The following is a 26,094-nucleotide window of genomic DNA, read 5'->3' on the forward strand; positions in this document are numbered from 1 at the left end:
TATATTTTGTTCCCGTAAGCGGTGAACCTGGCAAGCCGCGCAAGTCCATAAAATCGATCGCGAGAGATATGTTCCAAATGCAGTGAGTAGTCGCCGCCGCCGCGAGACACGCACACAACAAACGCACATTGAAACCATTCAACACAAGAAGAGCGCGAGGAAGAGGGGAAGTAAAAAAAGAGATAAAAGAGATAGAGTGGAAGAGAGAGAAAGTGAGTAAGTGAGGGAGAAAGAGAGAGAGAAAGAAGAAGGGAGAACTCGATTTTTTGCTGCTCCCTGCATTCTATACTGCGCACTAACACACGTATATACTAAAAACACACCTATCGTCGAGAGCTGTAAATTCACTGTGGTGAATTCGTGTTTGCTGCTACTCCAAAGCGTCAACTTTTTTTTTAATCATCCTGGCAAAAGTGCTCCCGTGTGTAGTCTCTCTTCAATGTGTTACTGCTAACTAACAATTATTTACACATATGTATATAAACAAAAACAATTTTTCATTTCCCCGTCGTACATATAAATAAAAAATATATAATTGCGTGGAGCTTTCTTCGATTCGAAAATCCCGAGAATAATGGGTGTTGGTCTAAAACCTCTGGAATTTACCGATTGCTTGACGGACAGTCCATACTTTCGTGAAAACCTTCATTATCATGAGCGTGAATTGGAGAAAACGAGCCAACAGATCAAGCGTCTCATCAAAGAGGTCAAGGATTTGCTAAACGCTGCTAAAAGTAAGTTTTTCCTGACCTTTTTTCGTTACTTTTCTACACACCAATTAATCTCAATTATCTCTTCTCTAGTACATTTCGTTATTCCTCCTGGTCCACTACTATGTGAATGCGTGTTTTAATTCAACTTCAAACACTTCTAGGTTTTGGTGGTGTGCCAATGAACAAAATATCTATACTTTATTTACACACGTTTTCTCATATAGATCATCCACACACACACACACACACACACACACATTTGTGTGTACGTGCGTTTGTAGTACACAGTAATTTTTAAATCGAGTGATCAACCGTGTTGACAGTCTTTGTAAATTTTTACGCCACCTTCTCATTTGATGATTCGTCGAGTGTGCCTCTATTTAGATTTCCATTATCGTTCCCTTAGCAATAGACTTGTGATAAATTTTGCTCATGCTGTAAATATTCATTGTTATGGTTCCAGGGTAGATTATTTTGAATTTTCCATATTACTTTTATTTCAAATATCAATATAGCTGTCACATTGCATTAACGTAAAAGCTATTGGAGGAAAATGAATATTTAAAAAACATTGTTTTATAAAATGTAGTCCCACAGTCAGTGCTGTTAGAATGCTACAATATTTTGTGATTTCAATATCTTCTAATTTCTTTCTCTGATTAAGCAAGTTCCAACTACATTCAATTTTTTTTAATCACCAATCAAATTTTTCTGAGTTTAAAAAAATTGACACTTGATATTTAAGTTTAGCTATAATATTCATGGTACAGTGATAGTATGCAATGAAAAACCTGAAATTCATTGAATTCATGAAAACCTGAAATTCATTCATAATTTTTAAATATCCAAAAAACTTCAGACCGACTTCTACATAATAGATTTTCAAATAGTATTTTTGATAGATCTTTTAAGATTTGCACTATTGTGCATTGTTGTTCATAAGTTAACCCAATGAAAAGTTATTTGTGAATTGTTGTTTTCCCTTCAAATTGGAGAATCGCCGTCATATGTCAAGTGGCAGCTCTGATAAACGACTTGTAATTTTGAGTATTTACATTTCTAAAGATCTGTCTCAAGCCCAGAGAGCGTTCTCCAAAACACTCCAAAACTTTAGCTTTGAATGTATCGGGGAGACTCAGACCGAGGACGAGTTACACATATCGCAGAGTCTTAAAGAGTTTGGTAAACTCATTGCATCCATTGAAGATGAGAGAGATCGCATGGTAAGCACGAGTACAGTTCTCACAATACGGAAAAAAAACAATAAACAAAGAATAAACTAAAAAAATTTCGAAATATAAAAATATCGAGTGGAATGAAGGAAGCAAGCGAAAACAAAAGAATAATAAGCAAAAAAAGAGCTGTTCAAATGAAAATAATGTATCTGCGAAATTGGAGCTACGAGAGGCATATTTTTGACGATTTTTCAGATGGATATTTCCCTAAACAAGCACCATTGCACAATCGCACTGAAATTTCCAGTCTCACTGCCGCACGTTTCTTTTAACTTTTCTTTTTTTTCTTATTATTTATTCTTTCTGAGACGAATTTGCAAAAGTTAATCGTATTTGTCAGACGCTTTTCGATGTGTTATTTGAGTAGACCCTTTTTTTTGGATTGTTTCAAATAATTTAATCCTAACTTCTATTTTTGTTTGTAGTTGGCAAACTAGGAAGCGCAAGTATTACTTCCCGTTGCATGTTAAATGTTTCTTTTGATTAGTTGACAATTTTATCAATTTGTACAATATTGTTTGTGAAATAAACTAAAAATTCGATTAGCAGTTGAGTGAGGCCATGAGTGTGTCGCAAGCGCTAATAAATGTTGTTACTCTTATCAAGTAAATTAGAATATTTTGCCAACACTGATTAGTTCTGAGATTCAGCACTTCCGTCAGAATTTTCCTTCTTCATCTCGAAAGAACAATTTGTTTGAAAATTTTTTTCTCTTCCAGCTTGAGCGTGCTTACGACCAAATTATTCTACCGCTAGATACTTTTAGGAAAGAAAAAATCGGAGGAGTTAAAGTATGTATAAAAAACTAGTTCACAATTCAGAAATTGTTAACTGAACGTTTGAAAATTACTAACTGTGGAAAATTTCTAACAGGAGGGCAAAAAGAAATTTGAGAAACAGACGGTCAAATTTTGTCAAAGTCAAGAACGTATTCTTAATCTGTCAACCAAGAAACAGGACAATGTTCTTCAAGAAGTAAGCAAATTTTTCTGTTCTGGAGAGACGAAAAACACTTCTATTCAATTAGAATTGAGGATTCATGTTTATTTCATAATTTTTCTTGATGTTGAAAAAAAAATTAATTTGTTCTAGGCTGACGCGACTCTGGATATGGCTGAGCGACATTTTTGTCAAGCCAGCCTAGAATATGTATTTCTTCTGCAAGAGGTACAGGAACGTAAAAAGTTTGAATTTGTTGAGACGGTGAGTTACATTCCCTTGTGATTTTTACCAAAATTCAAATTTTTTGTGTCACAATGGAGCATTAATGAAATTGTTGAATCAAATAGTTGCAAACCGCACTGTCAATAAAAATCTTGCCAAAAATACTGTCATTAATCCCACTGTTCGTCTCATTTCAGCTATTGGGATTTATGTTCGGCTGGCTAACGTTTTATCATCAGGGTCACGAAGTTGCAAAGGACTTCAAACCGTATATGACGGAATTGCAATTGAAAATACAAAAGGTAAATATGACCAGGTACTCAGAAAAGTCGATTAACTTTCTCTCTTTCTTTTTCGTTTCTTTGTTCGACGCTCTTTCAAAGCGTTACTTTTTTCTAATGAAATATAATGGCTTTTCTCACGTATAACTCTTATAAAGTTTAGTGTAACAGAACATATATTTTGTACTTAACAGCGACAATTTCTACGTTACGATTAATACTCTTTATAACAGAGCATGTACTAATTCATAATATTTGTGTGCGTGTGTGTCTGTTCTTTTTCTTTTTTTTACAAGACTAGGGAGAATTTCCTTGCCACCAGGGATAAAACTGAATCGCTTATGAATAAAATGAAGGACATGAAGAAGGTAATGTTTTTAACGTTTCATTCTCTGTTTATGGAGCGCTCTACTATTAATTCAAAATTGTAACACAAAGTAATCATTAAAATTCTCTTCGATAACATTGCTACGAATAACGTTCTATAAATTTTTGCTTTACATTTGACCTATTATAGTCTGCAGTCGAAACTGGACTAAGCAAATTGAATTCGCGGGAGGGATATTTGTTTCTCATGGAAAAGAGTGAGTTATACTAATATACGTAAATAATTTTATCATTATCAATGAGGGTAGACATAAGTTACTATACTTTCTTTGCAGAGGCTTTTGGCACAACATGGACGAAGCATTATTGTACATATCAAAAAGAAAAGAAGGAATTTACAATGATTCCGTATAATCAATTGACTGGAAAATTCGTGAGCATAACAAAATACGTTCAGGTCAGAATAATGGAAAAAAACTACTTAAACTAATATTTTTTTCATTTTCAGAGTAGCAAGGAGACTCTTACGTTATCGTCATGTGTACGTCGAATGTCTGACACGATTGAAAAAAGATTTTGCTTCGACATCACAGCAGTTGACAAGTAAGTTTTCTACTTTCGAAAAAGTTGCCAAACCAACATATTCAGAAATTAAAAAATGGCCATTTTTATTGTTTTATGAAGAGAATACTTCAACCGTGAGTTGCTAGGTCTATCTAAAAAGTTCGAATTTTTTCAGGCCGGGTGTAACTTTTACGTTCCAAGCATTGTCGGAAGAGGACCGGAAACTTTGGATGGATGCCATGGACGGGAAAGAGCCGGTTAGTCTTAATTCGTTTCTCACGAATCATTGACTTTCTCCAAGTTTCAGTGGTCATTTTGATCGTGCAAAATCTACTTTTATTTAATGGATTTCCGTTTTTTTTTAGACTTACGCTCTACAGGGTACATCTATCAAGCCCGAAGAGACTATTCTCGATGAAACTGGCTTTTCGTTCGTTTCAAGATGCATTACAGCTCTTGAAGATCGAGGTTCGTTTTTGATGATTAATAAATAATGATAAATTGATCTGAATGGAAAAAATGTTGAAGATGGTTGATCAAACATTCGTTAAAATGACAATACGTCACGATTTGTCAGGGATTAGTGAGAACATTTTGCGGCCAATAAAAAGTTCATCACTTCTGTTTTTCAGGTCTTGAGGAACAAGGTCTTTACCGTGTAGTGGGTGTCGCGTCAAAAGTCGACAAACTTCGAGCGATGGGACTAGACCGAAGGAAACTCGACAAAATCAATCTGGACGATATATTCCAATGGGAGAGCAAAACTATCACAAGCGCGTTGAAAACTTACCTGAGAACGTTATCCGAGCCTATTATGACTTTTCAGTACTATAACAGCTTCATAAATGCAGCTAGTGAGTTGAATAGAACAAAAAGAAGCAGTGTGTGGCCATTTCTTAGTAAATAATGAATTTGAACACATTTCATAATCTGTTTTTTTTTTTTTTTTTTATTTACAGAGCAGGAATCGCGTGAAGCGAGGATCAATGACATTCACGCGTTGGTTTATCGCCTGCCCAAACCTCGGTTCGATATTCTAATGCTGCTGATAAAGCATTTACGAAAGTAATGACAAAAAATGTTCGTTTTATCAATCGAGTATCCAAAAGAAACGAATATTTATCATTTATTACTTTTTTGTAGCGTTGCTAACAAGAGCGACAAGAATTTGATGACCGTTGGAAATTTGGCGGTTTGTTTTGGTCCGACTTTGCTTCGACCCGAAGAAGAGACCGTAGCTTCGATAATGGACATCAAGTTTTACAACATAGTCGTGGAAATCCTTATCGAAAACTGTGAAAGGATCAGCGCTGGGCCGCCGCAAGAATTTTCACGACCTATCGGGCTGTTGCAAAATCCTATGTCAACGAAAACGCATAATCATGAGACTGACGAGATTCAAAGCGCAACAACAGGCAATGGCAACTCTGCTTTAACGAAATACTCGTCGCATTCTGCTTTGCCAGTTACACATACGCACGTGAGTTACTTTCTCCGATCTTTCAAGATCTGATTATCTTCGATTCCATTCCAATGAAAAATAAATGCAGTTACCGTGGATATTTGACATTGAAAAATTACTACGAACACTTCACAGTCCATTTTCCCGAACGCAAACCGTACAGAAGGGTCGAACGCCCCCCAATCTTATCTCGGGGAGAAAATTTCTTTTGTACCCGATAATATGGCGATAATGAGAATTATACACTATTTTAAACGTTTCCCGATAACGAAGCGAATGCCGTACGATAAAGTCGCATTGAGTAAACTTTGACGATTATAACTGCATCGAAATGGAAAGAAGTTGCTAAAAAATTGAATTAAACGTCGAATATGAATTTGGTAAATTGTTCATTACGAATAAAGCCTCTCGCGTCTTTATTTCTCAGTCGTTTCAGAATTTTCCTAATCCGACCATCTGTGATTTTGAGTAAAAAAATTAAGAATATCACCGAATCCAAATTATCAATAACAGCGACCGACACAATTAACACACTTTTTTTTAATTTAAATAACTTTTTCTTTGGCAATGCGTTATCTTTATTTTGCCAATCATAATGGACCCTCATTATGAAAAAGGATTCCAAATCGAACAACACTTGACTGTTGACTAACATTTTTCAAATTCAAATTGATGATTGTAACTCGAGCAAATAAACATTTCCACGGAGATCGAATTTACTTTTGCTTTCATTGTTCGCAGCTTGTAACGAGATCTTATTACGACGGGCCCATGTCAGTACTTTCCAAAGCATCATCCGTGGAAGATCGAAAGAACGGCGACTTCGAAGATCTCGAGCATGTCAGTCTTCGATTACCGAGGTTTTCAGAGAGTCGTGTCGGCCGTGCTAAATTATCGAGCGCCAATTTCATGTATCACACAGCTGACAAAGGTATTTGAAATACGGAAACATCAATTGAATTTATCAACAGAATCATGGATTTTTAAATGTTCTACTTCATAAAAAACATAAAAAATTTGAATAAGTCTGTAGTAGTGTAGGGTGTACGAAAATATTCGAAAATTGCTTCACAACAACGGTGACCGATGAATCATCAATGATTATTATTAATGGCGTTGAAAGCTCGTTGCAAATTGTACGAAGAAGAATTTTGTCGTTATCTCACTGTATAGCTAAACGATGATTTATCATCGAAAAGTCAAATCATCGGAGCTACTGATAGGACGATTGATGACACTCCCGATAGATAAACGAAGCCGTTATTTTTCTGATCCATGAGTTCCGCCCAGCTCAACCGTATGCTCTAATACTTCGGTGCATGAAAAAAGTCGAGTTTAATTGAAAACATGTAGACATTGATTATAAAATTTGCAAGTAATTTTTTCTCTTAATTTATCGAACGAAATAAGAAAAATTAATACCTTTTTTCAGTTCTCGGGAGTGGAAATACGAGTAGTTCGAGCGAATCCGTAGGCTCGGATTCTCATCTGTATTCCGCGGATTTACCGGTGAAACACAAACGAGGATCGATCATGGGAATGCATTGTCCGTCGGGGTACACTCAACGTAGTAATCCAGCGATATCAGTGTGAGTGACAAGACCTGAATATTCGATTTTTCAGTGTACTTCTGTTTTTAATGCTGTTAGAAACGATGCTTTCAATTTACGAGGTTTCTTATGTTCCAGAGTGAATACATCACCGAGTAGCGGGCGTTCGAGTCCCGGTCAAATGCCTGGGATTTGGTAAGAGAACAATTATTCTTCGTCACCAAATAATCGAGCTTCGATAAGGAATGATTTACTCATTGGCACGTATATTTTTTTCCATTTCCTCCATTTGTAGGAGAGTTCGAACTTTGTACACGTGTCTGGCCGAGAATGACGGTGAATTGAGTTTCGAGCCGAACCAAATAATAACGAATGGTACGAAAAAGTAGTATTAAAAACAATAAAAATTGTACTCGACTCAAATGATATTTCGACGCGATTTTAATTATTCGTCTTTTTCTATTCTCATTATTCAACAGTAAAACCTTCCCTCGAACCGGGATGGTTGGAGGGCACATTGAACGGTAAAACTGGCTTAGTTCCGAAGAATTACGTCGAGCAATTGCCCTAAACGAGTAATCGAACCAAAGAGTGCCTAAACGAACCCAAACTCGATCGTGTATGAGAAGATCGAATATCGGCATATCGTTCACATTCCGAAAGCACAGCGACGCATAAAACTTTAAAAACGACACGTACATTCCGCTAACATCCCGCTCGTTCTTACATTATCATTATTATTGCACTATTTATTATTCCAATAGCCGCAGAAGAAGAGAAAACGAAAAAAACGTGATGGGAAGACACAAAAAGCATATTATTTCTACGAGCTACTCTGCAATTTAACCGCAGCACCACCCATTTTATGGGCGAACAATTTACATAGTCAATTATATATTAATACTTAATAAAATATATTATTTATTAGGAGCCCACTTGCTCAAAATGAATCTTTACTTTGTATATAATTATTCTGGTAGAAAACTTTATATATATACATATTTACAAATATATATATATAAATATATATATATTTAGATAATTCTGCATAATTAGACGGTGGCATGACGAAATAATATATATATCTATTATTTAAGTACATTTATACTATAAATATATATGTATTATATATGTTGGCAAGATATCACGATGGTGATCGAGATATTATGTGAATATATTGTGCAGTTTGCGTGTATTATAATGGTAGTATGCGATATATCAATCACGTCATGAAATTGGATGGGAGTACGTTATTATTATTTCTCAGTTTAATCAGTGTCTGGATACATTTTTATTTATCAAAAGTTTTTGTTTTATAAATTCGCAAATCCGAAAGCGATTCTGGGTATATTGAGAAACACGTTAGAATTTATTTTTATATGAATAAAGCTTTAGTTTTTTTTTCCGAAAACTGTATTAGAAAATGGCAGCAAGATTCTTTTTGTGGCCTGATCGCCACACATCACTGATAGATCGCCGTTCACTCAATTGAAAATAATTTGATAAAATATTCGAACGCGTTATGAATGATTAAACTCGATCCATCAAATTGAAAACATGCGATAAGTCAACTGATAAAATGTATTGAAGTAGTTTTTTGAATTGAAGACAATCTTTTAACCAAGTGAACACCAATTACTCTAGGAAGAAATGGCCTTTCTTGCTCAACTGAGTTTTAGCGAGTCAAAGTCGAGCAAAAATGTGACATTTATCATCCATGCCATTTAATCATAAGGTTTAGGGGCTTTATCGATTCGGTCTCCTCGTTGTCGCGATGTTTTTCTTATTTAAATATTTTTGAAGCTTTATGTGCGAAAGTCGAAGGGCGTTACGTTCCGTCGAATCTGTGGTATGCACTTTTGTATAACGTGAGCTTTGTGCACTAGAGAAACGCTGTGAGAAAGAACGAAAATGAATTTTGCCATACGTATTTGAACATATCGAACATATTGTACGCGTAAGAGTACGAATAAATAAATATCAAAGCGATTTAAATAACCAGCGTTTGTATTTGGCATATTCGTATAATGTATACATTTATTTTTCGCCGAATATATATGTAACATATATATTACAATACAAAAATTATAACGTGATTTTCATTTTTACGTTCTAGCATCCAACTGCAATTTTCAGGCTGGCTCCTCCGTCTTATATCCCAAAATCCTGTTTTATTGTTCTTTGATATTTTTTTTGGAATAGAATCTAAAACTGTTCGAGTTTTCTTGTGCTACCTTGTACAAATATAGAGTGATTTTTGAAAATGTAAAAATTTTTCCAAAAACGATGAAGCAGTTATGAAAGCTTTGGAAAAGTTTTGTGAAGAATATGCTTTTTTAAAGGGTATATTTGATATACATTTCTGATACGTCATTTTTTAACAATTGTGCTAGAACTCGTCGACACGTTTTTTTTCTCGGTAGAAGAAAAAACAAAAAATTTCAATAATCTTTTTCATTATATCGAGATTTTGTTGAAAAACGTGTTCTCTGTTTGGTTCTGGGACAATTGCTAATGTCACGAGGGCCGCCGTTTTTATAATCCAAAACAAGTGTGCCATATTTTTAAAAAACTCGCATCGTTTTAAAATTATTCTATTTACAAAAACACCTTTAAGAAAAGCGGAATAGCCAAGAACAAACTTTCAAAGCGTGTGAAATCTGATCGTGTTTTTATCTAAAAATTATTATCACAACTCCGTTAAAAATCTTTACAATTTTTGGCGATATGAAATCATAACAGTAACGGCAGAAAAATGTTCGATAAGTTTAAAAATAGAGAGGAAGAAATGACTTGTAGAGAGGAAGAGAATTTTGTGAATAAACTGTGAAAATTCGAATAACTGTATTATGGATTTTAAGCAAAATTACCGAGAGTGGGCCTTCATCCTTCGAAAACATATCACATTCTTACAACCTCGCCACTTTTTTTCTCGTCGATCATACTTTACAGCAAGATAGGAAAAGTAGTTTTTAGACCATTTTTAGCAGTAAAGTTTAGCCGTAGATCAATCAATTTTACACTTCATTATTATCTAAGTGAGCAGCGCAATACTGATACTTCATTTTTTTCGTAAAATACCGTTCGAGAAAACACCGGTAATTTTACAATTCATACGTAGATATAAAAATTCGCATAGATGGAAATGATGACGAATAGTAATAGTGTCATGATGCGAATTATACAATCTTGGCCACTTAATAGCGAAATACTTTTTCGTGATGGAACAATCGAATGACCTATTTTGTTGAAAATGGTAGGAAGAAAAATTTCGCATCGCATAATCATAAATAATGGGGAAAAAAATGCTTTTTCCGAAGAATCATCACTCATAAGAATTCGAGGGAAGAAGTATTTCAAGTTCATGTTCTCATTTGAGTCGTGCCCATTTTTGCATTAATATCTCATTGTAAAGGGTGTTGTATCACCCGCTGGATGGTGAATTACAAGCATTTTTTACGTTTTATACAGTGTACAAGTATTTTATTTTTCTTTTATTATTATACTTGAAAAGTTGTCAAAGCACGATCGAAATATAGCTGACGTTTAATTGAGATGTGTTGTTTATTGATGAATATCCTAGTTGAAAATTTTTTTTCCTTTGGTCCATGTATAAAGTGTTACTATTTTATTATCATTATTTTTTTGCATACGAAAATATTGTACGTTTCTAATATCATTTATCTCTGGATTTTATCAAATGGTAAATGCAATTTCCGAAAAGTGATTAACCCAGCAAACCCTTTTCGGCTTCTTGTCGTCCGAAAGTCTTGGCCCTTAATTTTTTCCCACTGTAGGAAATTATAAATATCTATGGACTACAACTTCTGCAAGTTTCGCACTCCGGGAAGCTATTCAATTGACGGAATGTAAAGCTAACTAAGAAGAACTGGTTTTACAAGAATCTGGAAAATTGGCTAGCTATAAAAAAGACAAAATAAGAAAATGGCAAGCACGAATCAATCTAAAAATGGCAATAGTTTCACCGGAACGTTCTTCCAACAGCAGCAAGTGTCAAGAAGAAACTTCCATTAAAGGTAAAGATGCAGTAGAATTAGAAAGTTGCGTGCTTGCTTCACTCACTCAACGCTCCGAGTCTTTTCAACAGAGATTGATTATTATTTTAATTGCAAGGAATATTCCTCCCACATTTTTCAAAAAAAACATTAAAATGACTGTACAACTTTTAAAAACAAAGCATATGACCGTGATTGAAGAAGCCTCGTCGATTGTAAAATGCTGCCGATACATACAAAAAAATTCATCTTCACATTTACAAATTTTGATTTTTGTTATTTAAACTATTATTGAGCTGTAGGAGATGAATTTCCATACCAAGATAACCGGCTCTCAAAGCATTTTGCTCCACGCAGTTCCATATTGTACTCATAAAAAGAGCATAGCACAGTATCGCTGTGCCCAATAAGCGAACGATATTCAGGCCGATACTCACACCGATTGAACGAGTTATCGTTTCTATGCCCATCGACCAAACAAGGGGAACGACTAGCAGTAAACAAGCTATGAGATACCAGATTCGTTGTCGTCTCACACAACTCAACGACTCGTCGCAAACTTTCAACGCCTCTTTCAACGAGTCTCGAATATCGATGTCGGATATCTGGTACTCGCCTAGAAAAAAATGTCTTTTCTGTATTTTCGGTACTTCGTTCATTAAATTTTAATCAATAGGATTTTGGGAAATCCTAATATTCCGTTTTATTTACCTTTTCTTAATTTCAACTGAGCTGCAACAGCTTCATGATCGGAATAACTGAAATCCTTCTCCGGAACTCGTTTTGGCAATGGCAATTCGAAGCTTACAACTTCGATCTATGTAGAAAAAAAAACAATTAATTTCGGTAATAAATATATTTACAGCTTACGATATCTAGGATATCTAGAAATTTGTGCTAAATCTAGGAATATCTATCAATTCTATCCATGGTTTTTTCAACTGAAAAAATTTTAACAATATTGATAATGTAAATTCACATAGAAATGTGAACAATCATAAACACATGAAATTTGATTCGTTTCATTGGAAAAAACTTCAATACCAGAGTTTTCTTGTCTTGAATACCTTAAAGTTTTTTGAGCCCATGTAGAGAATGTGATCTATTCGTTTGCCCTGAGGACACAATCTTGCAATCCTTGATGGCGTGTAGCTGTTATTGGCACACTCGCTGGTCCCTAAATCACCAGATTCGTTTGAGCAAGCATCCATCAGTCCTGCGACACCACGTATTATTTTGTATGCAAGATCGCTCGGACCTGTATTGAGATCACCTCCGAGAACCACTGCATCTGCCCCACGCTCAGTCATCCTTATAAATTGGGCCATGTCGAATGCTTGTAATATTCGGTGAGCATGATATTCATCGTTTTTTGTATTATATTCTGCGTGAAGCTGTGGAAATATTATGTTTGAATTTATGTAGAATTGAAAATAGGCAAAACTTTCTTCATCTCTTTTGGTCTTGCAATTTTTATTCCATTTTTTTTTAATTTCAGTTGAACATAGACTTGAAAAAAAAGTTAAAACATGACTCACGTGAGCTACATAAATATTTATATTGGCACCATTGACTTTAACTCGACAGAGTCCTACACCTTTTCCACCAAACCAGTCACCATGATGGATCTTATGGACATAACCATTGAGCGACCATCTATGGAACATCACATCTTGGATTGGAAATCGAGAAAAAATACATATGCCAGAGCCAAGAACTCCACTGGAACAAATTTGAAAATCGTATTATATTTATTTTGAAAAAAATCAATAAATAAAGTGTGACTAGAAATGAACCACAAAAGCAAAATACGCATTGTAAACAGAATGAATAGAAAATTCATTGAATTTTTTTAGAGAAATCTCAAGATTTTTGACAGTTGCAAATTGCAACTAATGAATAAATAATAGGAAGTAAACATACAAGGAGTTTTAAGCTTCCCTAATAATGGAATTGCTGAGATTATCATAAATTGTACTCACCTATAAAAATAATGCGAATGTGGCAGTTTTTCCTGAGTTTTGGCCTTGATCGTTTTGTAATCGTTTATGAGCCAAATCTCTTGAAAACAAACAATATCGTATTCATCACTGCAAATATGTTTGCAAATTGCATCCATGCGATCAGCTCGATTTTTCGAAATATACGGGATTCCCCTGCAAATACCGATTTTTGAAGAAATGCTCTATCATGCCAGTTTTTTTTATCGTCCTTATAATTTACTGTTTCTATAGAGGGTAGAACAAAGCGCTTTGATACCGCTGACACTGGTACTTACATTTTGCCGATAAGGAATAAACACTATACGTAGATATACAGAAAGCTACTTAACCTTACAACACTTACCAGCAATTCAAGGACAACAGTCTCAGCGTTATTTCCTCCGCCATTGTCAAATGTCTAATATAAAATTAATAGTAACAAAAGTAATTGAATGTTAGAATTAACGATGTGTATTCATTCCCAGAAGATCTAGTTTAAAAACACGTGAAACTAATAATAGAAGATTCGTGACAACAAACACTGCTTGCGTAAAATGATGTGCTGTCACATACGACACGAGACACGAGTCATGAGGGAGGACGACTGGTATCAATATGGGGAGACTCCGAACTCCGACCTCCGACCTCCGACTACGACTAACAACTACGAACGCAGTTAAGCTTTCCTACCTCTAGCGGCATCTGGTTGATGCAGCATGCATGAAAGAAATCCTGGCAGGGGGGAGTATGGTGAAATTACAGCTTCACTTCAAGACCTTTTCACATTTCGCGACACAAATTGGCAACGTTTTATTTTGTTGGAAAAACTAGCGGCTCTCGCGTAAAAATATGTAAAAATCGCTTGTATTCGGTTTTCCCTCATTATATTTCATTGATTAATTTATATTTTCAGTCTTTTATGGGAAAACTGAAAAAAAATCGTAGCCATGGAAATTCGCCTTGAAAATGTATAACGGAGAATATGGGAGAATATTTCAGTCGCGCCAAACCTAATTAGCGATCGCACATCGCGTTAGATTGCTTTTTTTCACGATGGCGCAGCCTGAACAAATGAATGTTTATCATTTAAAGCCATGAATAACGGAGAGTGTCGAATCTTCGGATAGAAGAAAAGTTTTTAAAACATTATTTTTTTAAGTTATTTGATACACGGGGGTATATGAAGAAAAAAAAATCGGTAAACATGGAGTCGCGAGTTAGTGAAATTTCGACGCTCGTCTCTGGAGCTATGGTGAAAGAAGAACCTATGGATCAATCTTCTGGCAATCAAGATTCTCAGCAGACACAATTACAGACCATTTGCAACGATGACGATAACGAGCAGAGAAATGAGTGCACACCCGAAAGTCAGGAACATGAAAACCGCGCATTTCTCAACAAGTGTGTTTTTTGCGACAAACAATTTACGTGCGATGAAGAATCGAAACTTTTAGAATGTCTTCACGCTGCCTGCTCAGCGTGCGTCAATAACAAACTCGCCGATTCCAATACTTCGGTAGACGTGGACGTTCTGCGTGAGTATTTTTTTTTTCTACTTTGTTATACATCAATATCGGTCTTGAAAAAAATTGATAGATCTTTCGTTACAATTGGCCAAAAAAAATATGAAGGCAGAAAAAATTGAGTAACGTATCCGACGAATCCCGTTCTTCCGTGAGCTTTATGTGAAAGTTGTTTTTTCGATCGATTTTCACCTGTTAACTTTCGAGATTTATGATTGTTGCAAAATCGTATTAAGGTGTATAGAAACTCCAAAAATTCGTCAACACAATCTCTCTTCCATTACGTTCGTCTTTTTCGCTATAATTTTGAAATATCCAAAAATTAGGATAATTTTTCAACTATTACTTAACTCAACTAATTAATTTTTTATGGATACTTTCCCTGTTTGTTACAGTAGAAAGCAACATTATTGTCTGTCAAATCTGCAACGTCACAAGTCAAACTCAAAATCTCATAGACAATAGATTTCATTCTAAATTTGTTGAAGATGATTGTAATCAAGGCATTGAAGACGAAAGCAAGGACATGGAAGAAGATAAAAAATGTACCAGCTGTCACGACAATGCGACAGCTACAAGTTGGTGTGTCGAGTGCGAAGAATTTATTTGTGAAAATTGTGTATTGGTAAGTGTTTACGACCAACTTTTCATCAGTATTCAAATAACCAACTCTTGTTGCTTGCTGAACTTGTCAATTGAAGCCATTTTTGAGGGAATTGTTACTCTTTTTAATTGTTTCAAGAAATGCTCCCACAGTGTTTTAAATTCTATGTATTATTTCTGTACTCTCGTACCTCACATGATCCTATTGTGAGGTACGATACTCCTACTATAGATATGAAGTATTGACATCTTTTTTCATAACTGGACAAAAAATCTTTATTTCACTGTTGTCAAAAGACTCCGTAGAATCGTAAGATAGCCTGAGGTATATTGGGTGCTTTGATCTTCGATTGTTTTGTTTTATCATGAATTTGTAGAGCTGACAGGCGTTGGCCATAAATTTTGAACATACCCAGAACTTAATGAGAATAATGTGCATTTGTTAACAAAGATTCATAGTAATAGAGATATCCAACCATGAAAATGATTGGAATTAGAGGTCATCTAACACTGCATTACTGAAGAAAAAGGCGGTATCAAAACAGAGTCTAATTATTGCTAGCGTTATTCGGAGTATAATAACATACTGGTGTGAAATATTTTCTTCCCCACAAAGATCTGAACTCCGAAATTATCAAAATATTGATACCATTGTTATAAAGATCTGAGAATTAAATGAAATCTTCTCATTTCTTGAAAAAATACTATTACACAGTTGCATGAATAGTGCAAACATTTTTTTATGGAATTTTTTATTCATAAACTCAAAGAGGACGTGAATTTTCAGGCACATCAAAGGCTGAAAATAACTAAGGATCACACAATTAAGCCAAAAGATGAAGTCGCCAATTATTCTGAAAGTTCGAAGAAAGGAGACAAAAAGATTCCTAGTTATTTATTTTGTGCAGTACATCCACATGAGCAATTATCACTGTTTTGCCAAACTTGCGACAGACTAACATGTCGAGACTGTCAACTTAGCGATCATCGAGATCACAAGTACAAATTCATTCATGAAATTGCAGCTGAAACACGAAGTTCGGTGGCGACACTATTGAAGGAAGTTAGGTGAGAAATGTTGATGGGTGAAATTATTGTTTTACCATAAACCAATTTGTCTCAGCTATTTTTCATATATGAATAAATTCCGTTCACAGTTACAAAAGAGTTTTGCTGAAGAGTGCAATGAAAGTTATCGAAGACCGACAAGTTTTAATACTGGAGAAGAAAAAGTCTCTTGTGCAAGACATCACACAAATGGTTGTTCAGTGAGTAAAGAAAAATCTTCTTACAATTTTTACATTAAAAAAGTAGAAATTATAAGGAACAAGTGCGTGAAAAGGAACTGTGAAAATGAGAGTAAAAAAAAAAGAGAGAGGCATTTGATTGATTTATTGAGTAATCCATTCAAATAGATTTTTCTCATATTTTATTTGAATTTATATTTTTCTCTACAATTCTCCTTTATCCAGTGATCTCTATAACTTGTCCATTCAGGTTTTCCTGTTGGAAAAACGTTTTTTCACCCCTCAGATCCTTTTTCTTCTGTCCTTGACGACGGTTGAATTTATTGATCCTGAAATAAAATAGGGTAACTCTATGAAACAGTATCGAGTTACAAGATGTCAGGTGTTGAACGACTGTTAGTAATTCGACAAGCACATATATGGTTTACCTAAAACATGTTCGATATCAATGTATCAGGTTCCGCAAGAAGTCATAGAGTTGAAAAATTTTTATTTCAATAAAAATGGATTCCACAAAAAATTGGACAGTAAGAGTGTAGCAAAGAGAAGGAAAAGCAGAAATCTTTTTCAAATGATCAACTTTCACGTTACTTAAACAGGTTAACGAACGCCATCAACACACGGGGGAAGCAATTAGTCATGAGATTAAATGAAGTTTGCGATCAGAAGCAAAATACTTTGAATGAGAAAAAGATTGCCTTGGATCAATTGTCTAAGCTGACTGATCATTGTATTCAGTTCGTTACACATGCACTTGAAAAAGGCTCGGATATGGAACTCTTGTACAGCAAAAGGTATATCGTTGAATATTCAATTGATATTTAATTTGAAAGATCCAAGAAATCTCACGATCATTCGATAATATGCACAAAATGATACATCGTGTATCTAACATTTGAATAAATATGGTAGGTCTGTCACGGGTCATCTGCAGAGGATCAAGAGTCGAAGAGCTGATATTCCAAATCCGGAAATACCAGTGAGAATCCATCTGTCAATGGAAAAAGTGCCGGATTTGATAAAAGGTGAGATAAAATTTTAATGACGTCAGATCGAGTGTCATTTTATTGTTTATTTCAAAAATAAGTTGAAAAAATGATATAAGAATGTTGTAAAGGAATGAAGTAATATATTTGAAGGGATGTAACCATGAAAAAAATTATAAAACAGTAAACTTGTCGAAATTCACGTGCATTAACGTAAGAGAGATGATTTACAGTAAAAATATTTGATGAGATGCCCTGAATGAGATGACTTTGGCCGATTACATTTAGAATTGGGGTAACATTATCTTGATGTTGATTTTTCAGTTGTTTCGTCGATCGGTGCAATTGTGGTGGATGGCCGGGTGTATCGTTCGATGTCCCCAGCTTCGGGATCCGGAACGCCGACGATACCCTTAACAGAGCAATCATCGGAGTCGAGGCAGCAATCAGCGTCGAGAGGTTCAGCATCGGCATCGGATCGTTGTACACCGGTGTTGCAAGTACCTTCGGTGACACCACAGGCTAATAACAGTGCTCAACAAAATTCATACCAACCTATTAACTTGCAAGTATCTGTACATCAACAAAGTGGTGTTTCACAACAGCAGCAACAGTCACAGTCTCAAGCTCCACAGCTACAACAACAGCAACAACAGCAGCAGCAGCAACAACAACAACAACAACAACAACAGCAGCAACAGCAACAACATCATCAACAGCAGCTACAGCAACAACAGCAACAAATTCAACAGCAAATTCATCAAGCATCGCAACTCCAGCAAGCCCAAATAGCGCAAATGCAATCTCAACAAAATCAGAATTTCGCGATACAACAACAGCAACAGCAATCACAACATTATCCAGTGTTGAATGTCCAAAGAACATCGCCTCAAACTCAGTTACCCCAGCGTCTGTCACAAAATGTGAATTACAACGGACGGATCCAACAGCAAGCTTCGCAACAACAGCTAATGATGCAACAGCGACCACTCGGTGGTTGTCATCAGCAGCAGGTGACCTCTTCGACGCATCCTCATCAACAGGTCCACCTTGATCCATTGGGCCAACAGAACGCGAGTTTGCGTGGTCTTTTAGCTCACAACCCACCGCCCTTTCGTCCAGCTCCGAACCACGTGCCTTACAAATTACCCCCAGGCTATCGGTATCCAGCGAGTAGTCTACAACAGCGAGGACCACAGATGCAGACTTATCAACCGACCAATCCGTCCCTGGCTTCGGGGGGGCGAGTACAACAGTGTTCAACGGGCGCCGTACCACCGAGTCTCGCGGAAATGAATTATCACATGAAAATAGGCTCGATGCCACGATGGCACATACCACAAACAGCTAATCATTGCCTTCCATACTCTGGTTCCCGTAATTCAGCTGTACCACCCCCAGTTCCTATTTCTTTATCTAACGATACTTATAAAATTACGCTAAAAAATCAACAGCCTCCCCAGCAACCTCAGCTACAGCAACCACCGCAATCAGCCCCACAACAACAACAACAACAACATCACCAGGCACAACAGCAGCAACAACAGCAACCGCAGCAGCAGCAGCAGCAACAACAACAACAACAACAACAACAACAACAACCATCCCTGCAACAACAGCAGCAACCACAACAACAACCATCGCTACAACATTCTCAACAACAATTACTCATTCAACAAACGAATAACAATGTACAAAAGTACAACTCAAACAATCCTGGATCAACCGGTGAACTCTCACCTCCCTCACAAACTCTCATCACTACCGGACCTGCCGTTACTTCCTCTGTACCAAAAACCCCCAGCCCTGTACCACCTGGAAAAACTGGTGACGAAACTGAGAAAAATTTGGATAAATTCTGCCAGAAATCTCTCAACGACCTCATGCTCACCATTGCCAAATTAGACTCCAATGGCATCGTCGTTATACCCGAGGCACAAAAAAATCAACTGGATTCCACACAAGTTGATAGTTCTACCGATGAAGCTTTACATTCGCTCGGTGACGGCTCATCTGGTGAGTTTATAAATAAATCATACGGACTGTACCGATCCGTCCTATGAGTGAATGAAACGTGTATTTTTTTTAGAAAAAAAATATATAAACTTCCAAGCATGTCGAGGATATTTTATGGTTCAGAGTTGATTTAATTTAAAAAAAACACCGAGTTTAGGTGTCTGACAACTTGTCTGCAGTTGTGAATGAGCAAAATGACAGTTTTGATCTCAAAAATATTGGTCGAATTAACTTCCGACGTTCTCAAACATTATTCCACGAATTGTGCATTCATTGGAAGAAAATTGACACTTTTGACGGCAAATAAAGCACATTTTATGTTCTGAGACTTGCTTAAAAAAAATCGAGATACCAAAAATTCCTTTAAAAATCCGTCGAAATGTACGCCTCCAAAAATATTTGGTTGAAACGACTCGGGTGTGCAATCTCAGATATAATTGCCGCAAGCCGTGACATCATTAATCAACTTTCCTCGTTTCTTTGAGATAATTCATCAGCAATGGCTAAAGATGATCCTAATGAAGATTGGTGCGCTGTATGCATGGATGGTGGAGATGCGGTTCTTTGCTGCGATAAGTGCCCCAAAGTCTTTCATCTCTATTGCCACATACCGAGTTTGAAAACTTTTCCGGAGTAAGTATTCGGAAATTATGATGCACTAGCAATCATACACGTCTGAGATTTATTTTTCTTTAATTTTTGAAATAATGGAGTATTTTATGAAATTGAAGATTCTTAATATTCGTTGGTTGGTTTTTAGTGAAAGCGAAACTTGGCAGTGCATGCTTTGTACAAACGTCTTAGACTGCTCGGAAGATCCACCCGGCGAAAAGAAACCGAACACTATGAGCGCAAGGGAATTGAGGATAGCTCAGAGAATCGTACTCGAGTTGTATTGTCAGTATGAACAGAGTCTACCCTTTCGTGAAGTGGTTTCACCAGAGGTTCGTATTAATTCTCATTACGAATATTTTTTTCAACGATTATTGAAATCGTCATTTAACATTTTGTTTTTCTATGATAATAATAGTAGTGAATAGATTACGATTAATTAACTCTTTATTTACAATACTGCTTGTGAACGTACATAGGACAAATTTTCTATTGTTGAGAACCTGTTAAATTGACACCCTTCTGTGAGTGTAGCGTCAACGATTGTTTTGTTCTGCATAATTGTTCTTCAGTTATATCATCAAACTTCATGATAACATCTACAACTAGTCGTTATTGGGATAGTTCATAATTTATTCACTTATTGACACGAAAACGATTCCCACTTCGATTGCATAATTTGAAGGAAACAAAAAAACCTTTTTTTTGCTTGCAGATAGTGGAGTATCATCGGATAATCAAAAAACCCATAGCCCTGGATATGATAAAGGACAAATTGAAACCAGATCACCCCAATCATTATACCGATTTACGCCAAGTTTTGGCAGATATTAGACTGATGTTCAAAAATGCCTTTACCTACAATCCTGTAAGTAAAAAAAGACCATTTCGATTCAACGAATGAATCTGTTAATTGAAAGGCATGCTAACGATCGAAACTTGGCTGATTATTAAACAGGTTGAATCCCAGGTGTACCAGGAAGCACGTAATCTGGAAGAGTTCTTCGAAAAGCTGTTGTTGAAGTGGGCACCGAATTATGCATGTGACGATCCATTTTTATCGACTCAGGCGGACGAAGAGGAAGAGGTATTTCCACCGAATCGGAAATATCGGCGCATTATTAACGATTAACTCAAAAGAAAACGGCACAAAAATTGTCAAATCACGGATTTATTAATCAGAAGAAACAGAGAAAACGTTCCTTCATCACTTTTTTTCTATTTCGACTCAACGTATGAATTGAAAATCTTCAACCAGGAGAATTTAGTGTTGATCTGTACCCTTACACAATCGATACATGTATTATACAAAAAGAGGGAACCGCGTCGTGTTTTGCAAATTATTACAAAACTCGAGCGTTCCCATAATCAAATTTTTGCATATTGCTGCGAATCAACAAAAATGTACATAACATAATAGATGATCGAAAAAAAGATCAAAACAAATGACACAAGGAGACAAAAACTCGTTGTCGACGCTCGTCACCAGTTCTTCCATTGGTTCACATGATCAAACTAGTTGTCTTATTCGAATTAACGATTCAACTTGCATTTCGAGAACAAGAAAAAAAAAGGAACAAAAACCACGGACATTCTCACATAACTGATATTAATTAGAATATGATCGTATTTAAGTAACAATAACCGAAGTAGATAGTGAGAAAAAAACAAATGCTAGAATCATCGATACGTATAGAAGACATTTTCAATTTTGACAAACTCGTTATAGAACTTTTTCTACTAGATTAATAATAACTTATTTTACTTCCACGACGCAGATGTATGTTATATTGTTAATGAATGGGAATACTGTTAGTACGTGGTTGTACGTACATGATGAATGGCTCAACAGAAAATCGGGCGTTGTTTGAATATCAAATGGTTTTTCCATTGTTGATTCTGAAATGAGAATAGCAACTGAATTGGATTCAAATGTTAAATTTTATCCTATAACTTCATAAAATTAAAATATCTCTTTTATCATTCAAATCTTGCGCGCATTTATGTTACTCTTAATAAACAAGAAATTTTTCTACATTCAAATAATACCCATATTTGAATATCCGTACATGCTGTCGGTATGGAAAAAATCGATCGGAATCTAATGTTAAAATGTTCTAAAACTATCAATTATTAACTGAAAAATCAATCGTTTCATTCGCGCCAGATCATTGAATTTTCCAGAATCTTTAATTGTTGGTCATTATCACGATATGTATTTTTATACTTGTTACCGGAGAGAAAGTGTATCGAATAATGTTTCCTTCATATTTGTATTCGCACATATTATTCTACGTTAGTTTATTTTTTAAAAAACAACTCTGAAAAATAAATGAAGATAAGAATCAATGCGCTAAACTTGAATTTCGGCATTCAAAAACTATCTGGGATGAGGTACATTGTTTAAAACTTAATTTTATTTATGTTTTTTGCTTTATACATCCGACGAATATATTATTTGTTGATATTACAGTTTGTAGTATTTCCAAAATATATGCTATGATAATTGTAAATTTTTATTTATTATTTTTCCTCATTCTATAAGATTCTTACTTTTTTCATAACGCGTTTAAACCAAATTTCTTTTCAATCGAAACTTTTTTTCTGACAAGATTTCATAAACTGCGCCAAATACCATGATTTTCTCATTTGAAATCAAAATGTAGGCACAGAAGGTTCCAAGTTACTTATAATTCTTCCTAGATGCCACCAGCTGTTCAAGTCCAAAGACGAAGTTTTCTAACCTTGCTTTTTTTCATAAATTCAACGCCGATACGACAATGGCCACAATGCAATAAATAATTTACTGTAAAAATTGTTCAATTATCCAGCTTGTCATGAGAATCTGTTTACTTTTATAAAAGGACAATTGTCAATATTGACAGGTAAGAAACTTTACGTTGTTCGTTGTGTGTACTTATTACAAAAACTGGTAGTTTCATTACCTGATTTCTAGAATTCATGATTTCTAATTCTCATAAGAGAACAGCCGAAATCAAGTTTTTAATTTCTCAAAGTAAATACTAATCTATAAATAATTGTATTAGTTCTTAATCGTTCATTCGCCTCTGCAGTCAACTGACCACATCCGGAATAATGATATCTTTGGCAAACGGAGCACTCGTAACTCGGTCTCTGATCACCACTGAATTCCTTGGCCTCAATGTTGTGCACTCACAAACTGTACGATGGAGAAAACCTATGTGGTTGGGTACAGCAAAATCAAAAATTTTCAGAGTACCGGTGAAGCCGGTTATTCCAAAAGAAGAAATGGACGAGATTAAGCGTTTGTTCAACAATTATAGAACACAACGTGAATCCATAAGGTAATAAACACAATGGCGTAGATCATTTTTTGAGACTTTCAATAAAATTTTAATTAATTAGTACACAATTGAGAAAATACTTTTCTTTGACATGTAAAAACTCACACTATTAATGCAATAACCGTGCTACACTGAATTTCAAAGATTTCTTGGTTCATTGTACAAAAGCCTTTCAATAGCATACAGAATGTTCTGACAATGTTTTTCTTTGTCTTTCATAAATGAGAAAAATTTTGAAGTATTTGAAAGAACGTTCGTTACCAAGTTCAGTTCTGAAACCAACAATTTCTGAACTGAAATTTGTAAGATTATTTTTAACCCATCGAACGTTGATCGAAGAGATGGATTGTTAACGGTTTGTGATAGTGAACGAATGAATATTAGTCATCCAATCTTATATTTCATATTCAACACTGTTTAAAAAAGATTTGGGTTTGCAAAAATATTAGGCATTTTAGAAAACTGTAGCAAAGTTAGCAGACATTCTCGAACAATGCGTCATAAGAAAATAAAAGTAAGAAAACTGTCGAATCGAACATTGGCATTTTTTTCCAGGCGGTACTTCATAGAGGTAGAAGCTCAGAATATGATCCAATTCGACGAAGAAGTGGTGAGAAAAGAGGAGGAAGAAGATTTCATGAGATGCAAGCAAATAAACGACGAATGGAACAAAGAGCTCGCAAAGCTTCGAGAAAAGCGCGAGTTCGAGGCATTGGAAGCTCGTAAAGAAAAGGTGTTGGAGAATATAATGAAAAAAGAGGAGAGAGACAAAATGTTGTTGGAACAAATAGAGGAAAAAGTACGAAAAGCAAAGGCCGAAGTTCACACGTTTATTACGGAGGAAACGATCGATCGGGCGATCGAGGAGGCTCTTGGTAACGTGGTCAATTACAACGTTGCAATTGATACGGAAGGTAACAGATACGAGGGCAAATACGAGCCACCGGTAAACGAATCGACCAAAGTACGATTGCGCGCTGAACAATAAACGTGATTAAGAAAAATCAAGCACAGTTGTGAGAATTTTTTTGTATATTACCCATACACAAGTAACTTAAATAAAAAAAAAAGTGGATACGAGCTCTAAACGCAAATCACTGCATATCCCGTATCGTCTTGTTTTTCTCATCATCGCGCATCACGATACAATTTATTATCGATGATAATGGACATTTGTATACCTTTACATATCGTCTTAAATTTATTTTATGCTATGGTGAAATGAACGGTGTGTAGGCGTGTGTTTTTCTATTTGTTCTTGTAAGGTATTCAAATATATATATGATTGTTGTGTTGTTGATCCGTTTAAATATTACATCGTCGAAACATCTTTGGCATAGTCGGCGGTGACATACTGTTTTCTCACTTTACGGAAACATAAATATCAACGCGCGCGCGCTTATCATACGGAGAGCAGATTCTACACAAATGCTTCGGTCCAGAGTATACTTTTGTCCTTTCTTCATTCTCTATTATATCTCATTTTTTTCCTCTGACAAGGATACAATAATCGTGGAAACGATGCGAATAGGTTCTTCATAAGTATATATTAATTTACAGTTTAACTTGTCACTCCTTTTACTAATAATGCTAATTGTTCGCACAACCCTATTCAAGATTATATCCGTTGTAACGTCATTCTCTTTCTCTCTGTCTTCGCTTTTATTATCTTCTGCAATTAGATGCAGCGGTTCATTATATTAACGTCCAAAAAACAAAAGTCTTCGAGTCTTAGGTTCGACGAGATAATCTTCCAAAGAGTCAATCAAATACCAATACTCTACAAGAGATGATTTCGTGTGAAAATTCAAACGACGAGTACAACATTGGATTCCTCTAACAATGAAAAAATACAAAATGAAACGTCGCCTTCCAGGCATGTCCGTAGATCATCGCCTCCGCTCCAAAAGATAACTGACAAACTGTGTCTTTTGAGATCTTTCCTCAATTTTTCGAGATACTTGTTGGGCGCATTTTCAATGTATTTTACGTCTTAGAGGTAAGCGCGAAGAAAACGAGTTTGATCAAACAATTGAGATGACGAAGATTCCGCCGTACAAAGTTAATCGTTAATGTATCGATCGGCAGATCCGTTGTAAATCCTTATTCATGTGAAAGGCAGAGTGCGTCGAATTCGGTTTTATAAATTCATCATCACGATTAAGAAACTACAACTGAGATTGGAAAAAATCAAAGAAAATTTCGATCATTTTTTCTGTCGAGCGTCATCAATATTCAGTTTGAAAAAAAAATATTCAAAAATGATTCATTCGATGGGAATTGGAGAGTGATAAATTCGATACTGCTCATCATTAACTGACACGACGCACTAGCAAAACGAATTCTAAATAAAAATATTCGTATAAAATAGCTAAAATTATCACTCGTTATGGAGAAAATGTCATAACGAGGAAACACTTTTACCAATCGTTCCATAGGTTATTAAGCCAGGGAAGTATCCGAGTTAGAAAGATAAGAAATAATTCT

At 35.5% G+C, this 26,094-nt stretch overlaps 4 protein-coding genes across 7 annotated transcripts; 3 read left to right on the forward strand and 1 right to left on the reverse strand.

The window, feature by feature from the left end:
• The first annotated feature begins 79 nt into the window (after positions 1 to 79).
• On the forward strand, positions 80 to 9,291 carry Graf (GTPase regulator associated with FAK). The gene is made up of 20 exons (XM_043414981.1): positions 80 to 734; positions 1,779 to 1,936; positions 2,668 to 2,739; positions 2,822 to 2,923; positions 3,041 to 3,151; positions 3,310 to 3,414; positions 3,690 to 3,761; positions 3,911 to 3,977; positions 4,056 to 4,153; positions 4,229 to 4,323; positions 4,460 to 4,541; positions 4,650 to 4,752; positions 4,917 to 5,138; positions 5,244 to 5,349; positions 5,428 to 5,764; positions 6,488 to 6,677; positions 7,179 to 7,335; positions 7,435 to 7,491; positions 7,592 to 7,671; positions 7,776 to 9,291. The coding sequence occupies exons 1-20, from the start codon at positions 575 to 577 to the stop codon at positions 7,865 to 7,867; spliced, it is 2,466 nt and encodes an 821-aa protein (XP_043270916.1). The 5' UTR covers positions 80 to 574; the 3' UTR covers positions 7,868 to 9,291.
• nSMase (neutral sphingomyelinase) lies at positions 9,286 to 13,962 on the reverse strand. The gene is made up of 6 exons (XM_043414989.1): positions 13,659 to 13,962; positions 13,295 to 13,468; positions 12,851 to 13,034; positions 12,380 to 12,706; positions 12,024 to 12,129; positions 9,286 to 11,928 (listed from the first exon to the last, which is right to left on the reverse strand). The coding sequence occupies exons 1-6, from the start codon at positions 13,700 to 13,702 to the stop codon at positions 11,570 to 11,572; spliced, it is 1,194 nt and encodes a 397-aa protein (XP_043270924.1). The 5' UTR covers positions 13,703 to 13,962; the 3' UTR covers positions 9,286 to 11,569.
• Positions 13,963 to 14,288: 326 nt separating this feature from the next.
• On the forward strand, positions 14,289 to 22,794 carry LOC122408282 (E3 ubiquitin-protein ligase TRIM33-like). 3 transcript variants are annotated; one of them, XM_043414978.1, is made up of 11 exons: positions 14,289 to 14,829; positions 15,213 to 15,442; positions 16,208 to 16,488; positions 16,578 to 16,688; positions 17,267 to 17,461; positions 17,580 to 17,692; positions 17,978 to 19,669; positions 20,155 to 20,302; positions 20,430 to 20,613; positions 20,997 to 21,149; positions 21,240 to 22,794. In XM_043414978.1, the coding sequence occupies exons 1-11, from the start codon at positions 14,475 to 14,477 to the stop codon at positions 21,411 to 21,413; spliced, it is 3,636 nt and encodes a 1,211-aa protein (XP_043270913.1). In that variant the 5' UTR covers positions 14,289 to 14,474; the 3' UTR covers positions 21,414 to 22,794. The 3 variants fall into 3 exon arrangements, with proteins under 3 accessions (XP_043270913.1, XP_043270915.1, XP_043270914.1); XM_043414980.1 differs by having other exon boundaries at positions 20,167 to 20,302; XM_043414979.1 differs by having other exon boundaries at positions 15,216 to 15,442.
• Positions 22,795 to 23,007: 213 nt separating this feature from the next.
• On the forward strand, positions 23,008 to 24,687 carry mRpS26 (mitochondrial ribosomal protein S26). 2 transcript variants are annotated; one of them, XM_043414990.1, is made up of 3 exons: positions 23,008 to 23,166; positions 23,356 to 23,607; positions 24,163 to 24,687. In XM_043414990.1, exons 2-3 carry the CDS (start codon positions 23,378 to 23,380, stop codon positions 24,593 to 24,595), a joined length of 663 nt encoding a protein of 220 aa, XP_043270925.1. In that variant the 5' UTR covers positions 23,008 to 23,166; positions 23,356 to 23,377; the 3' UTR covers positions 24,596 to 24,687. The 2 variants fall into 2 exon arrangements, with proteins under 2 accessions (XP_043270925.1, XP_043270926.1); XM_043414991.1 differs by having other exon boundaries at positions 23,012 to 23,166; positions 23,329 to 23,607.
• Positions 24,688 to 26,094: the final 1,407 nt, after the last annotated feature.

Source organism: Venturia canescens, chromosome 3 (genome assembly GCF_019457755.1).
Source record: "Venturia canescens isolate UGA chromosome 3, ASM1945775v1, whole genome shotgun sequence".
Classification (NCBI taxonomy): Eukaryota; Metazoa; Arthropoda; class Insecta; order Hymenoptera; family Ichneumonidae; genus Venturia; species Venturia canescens.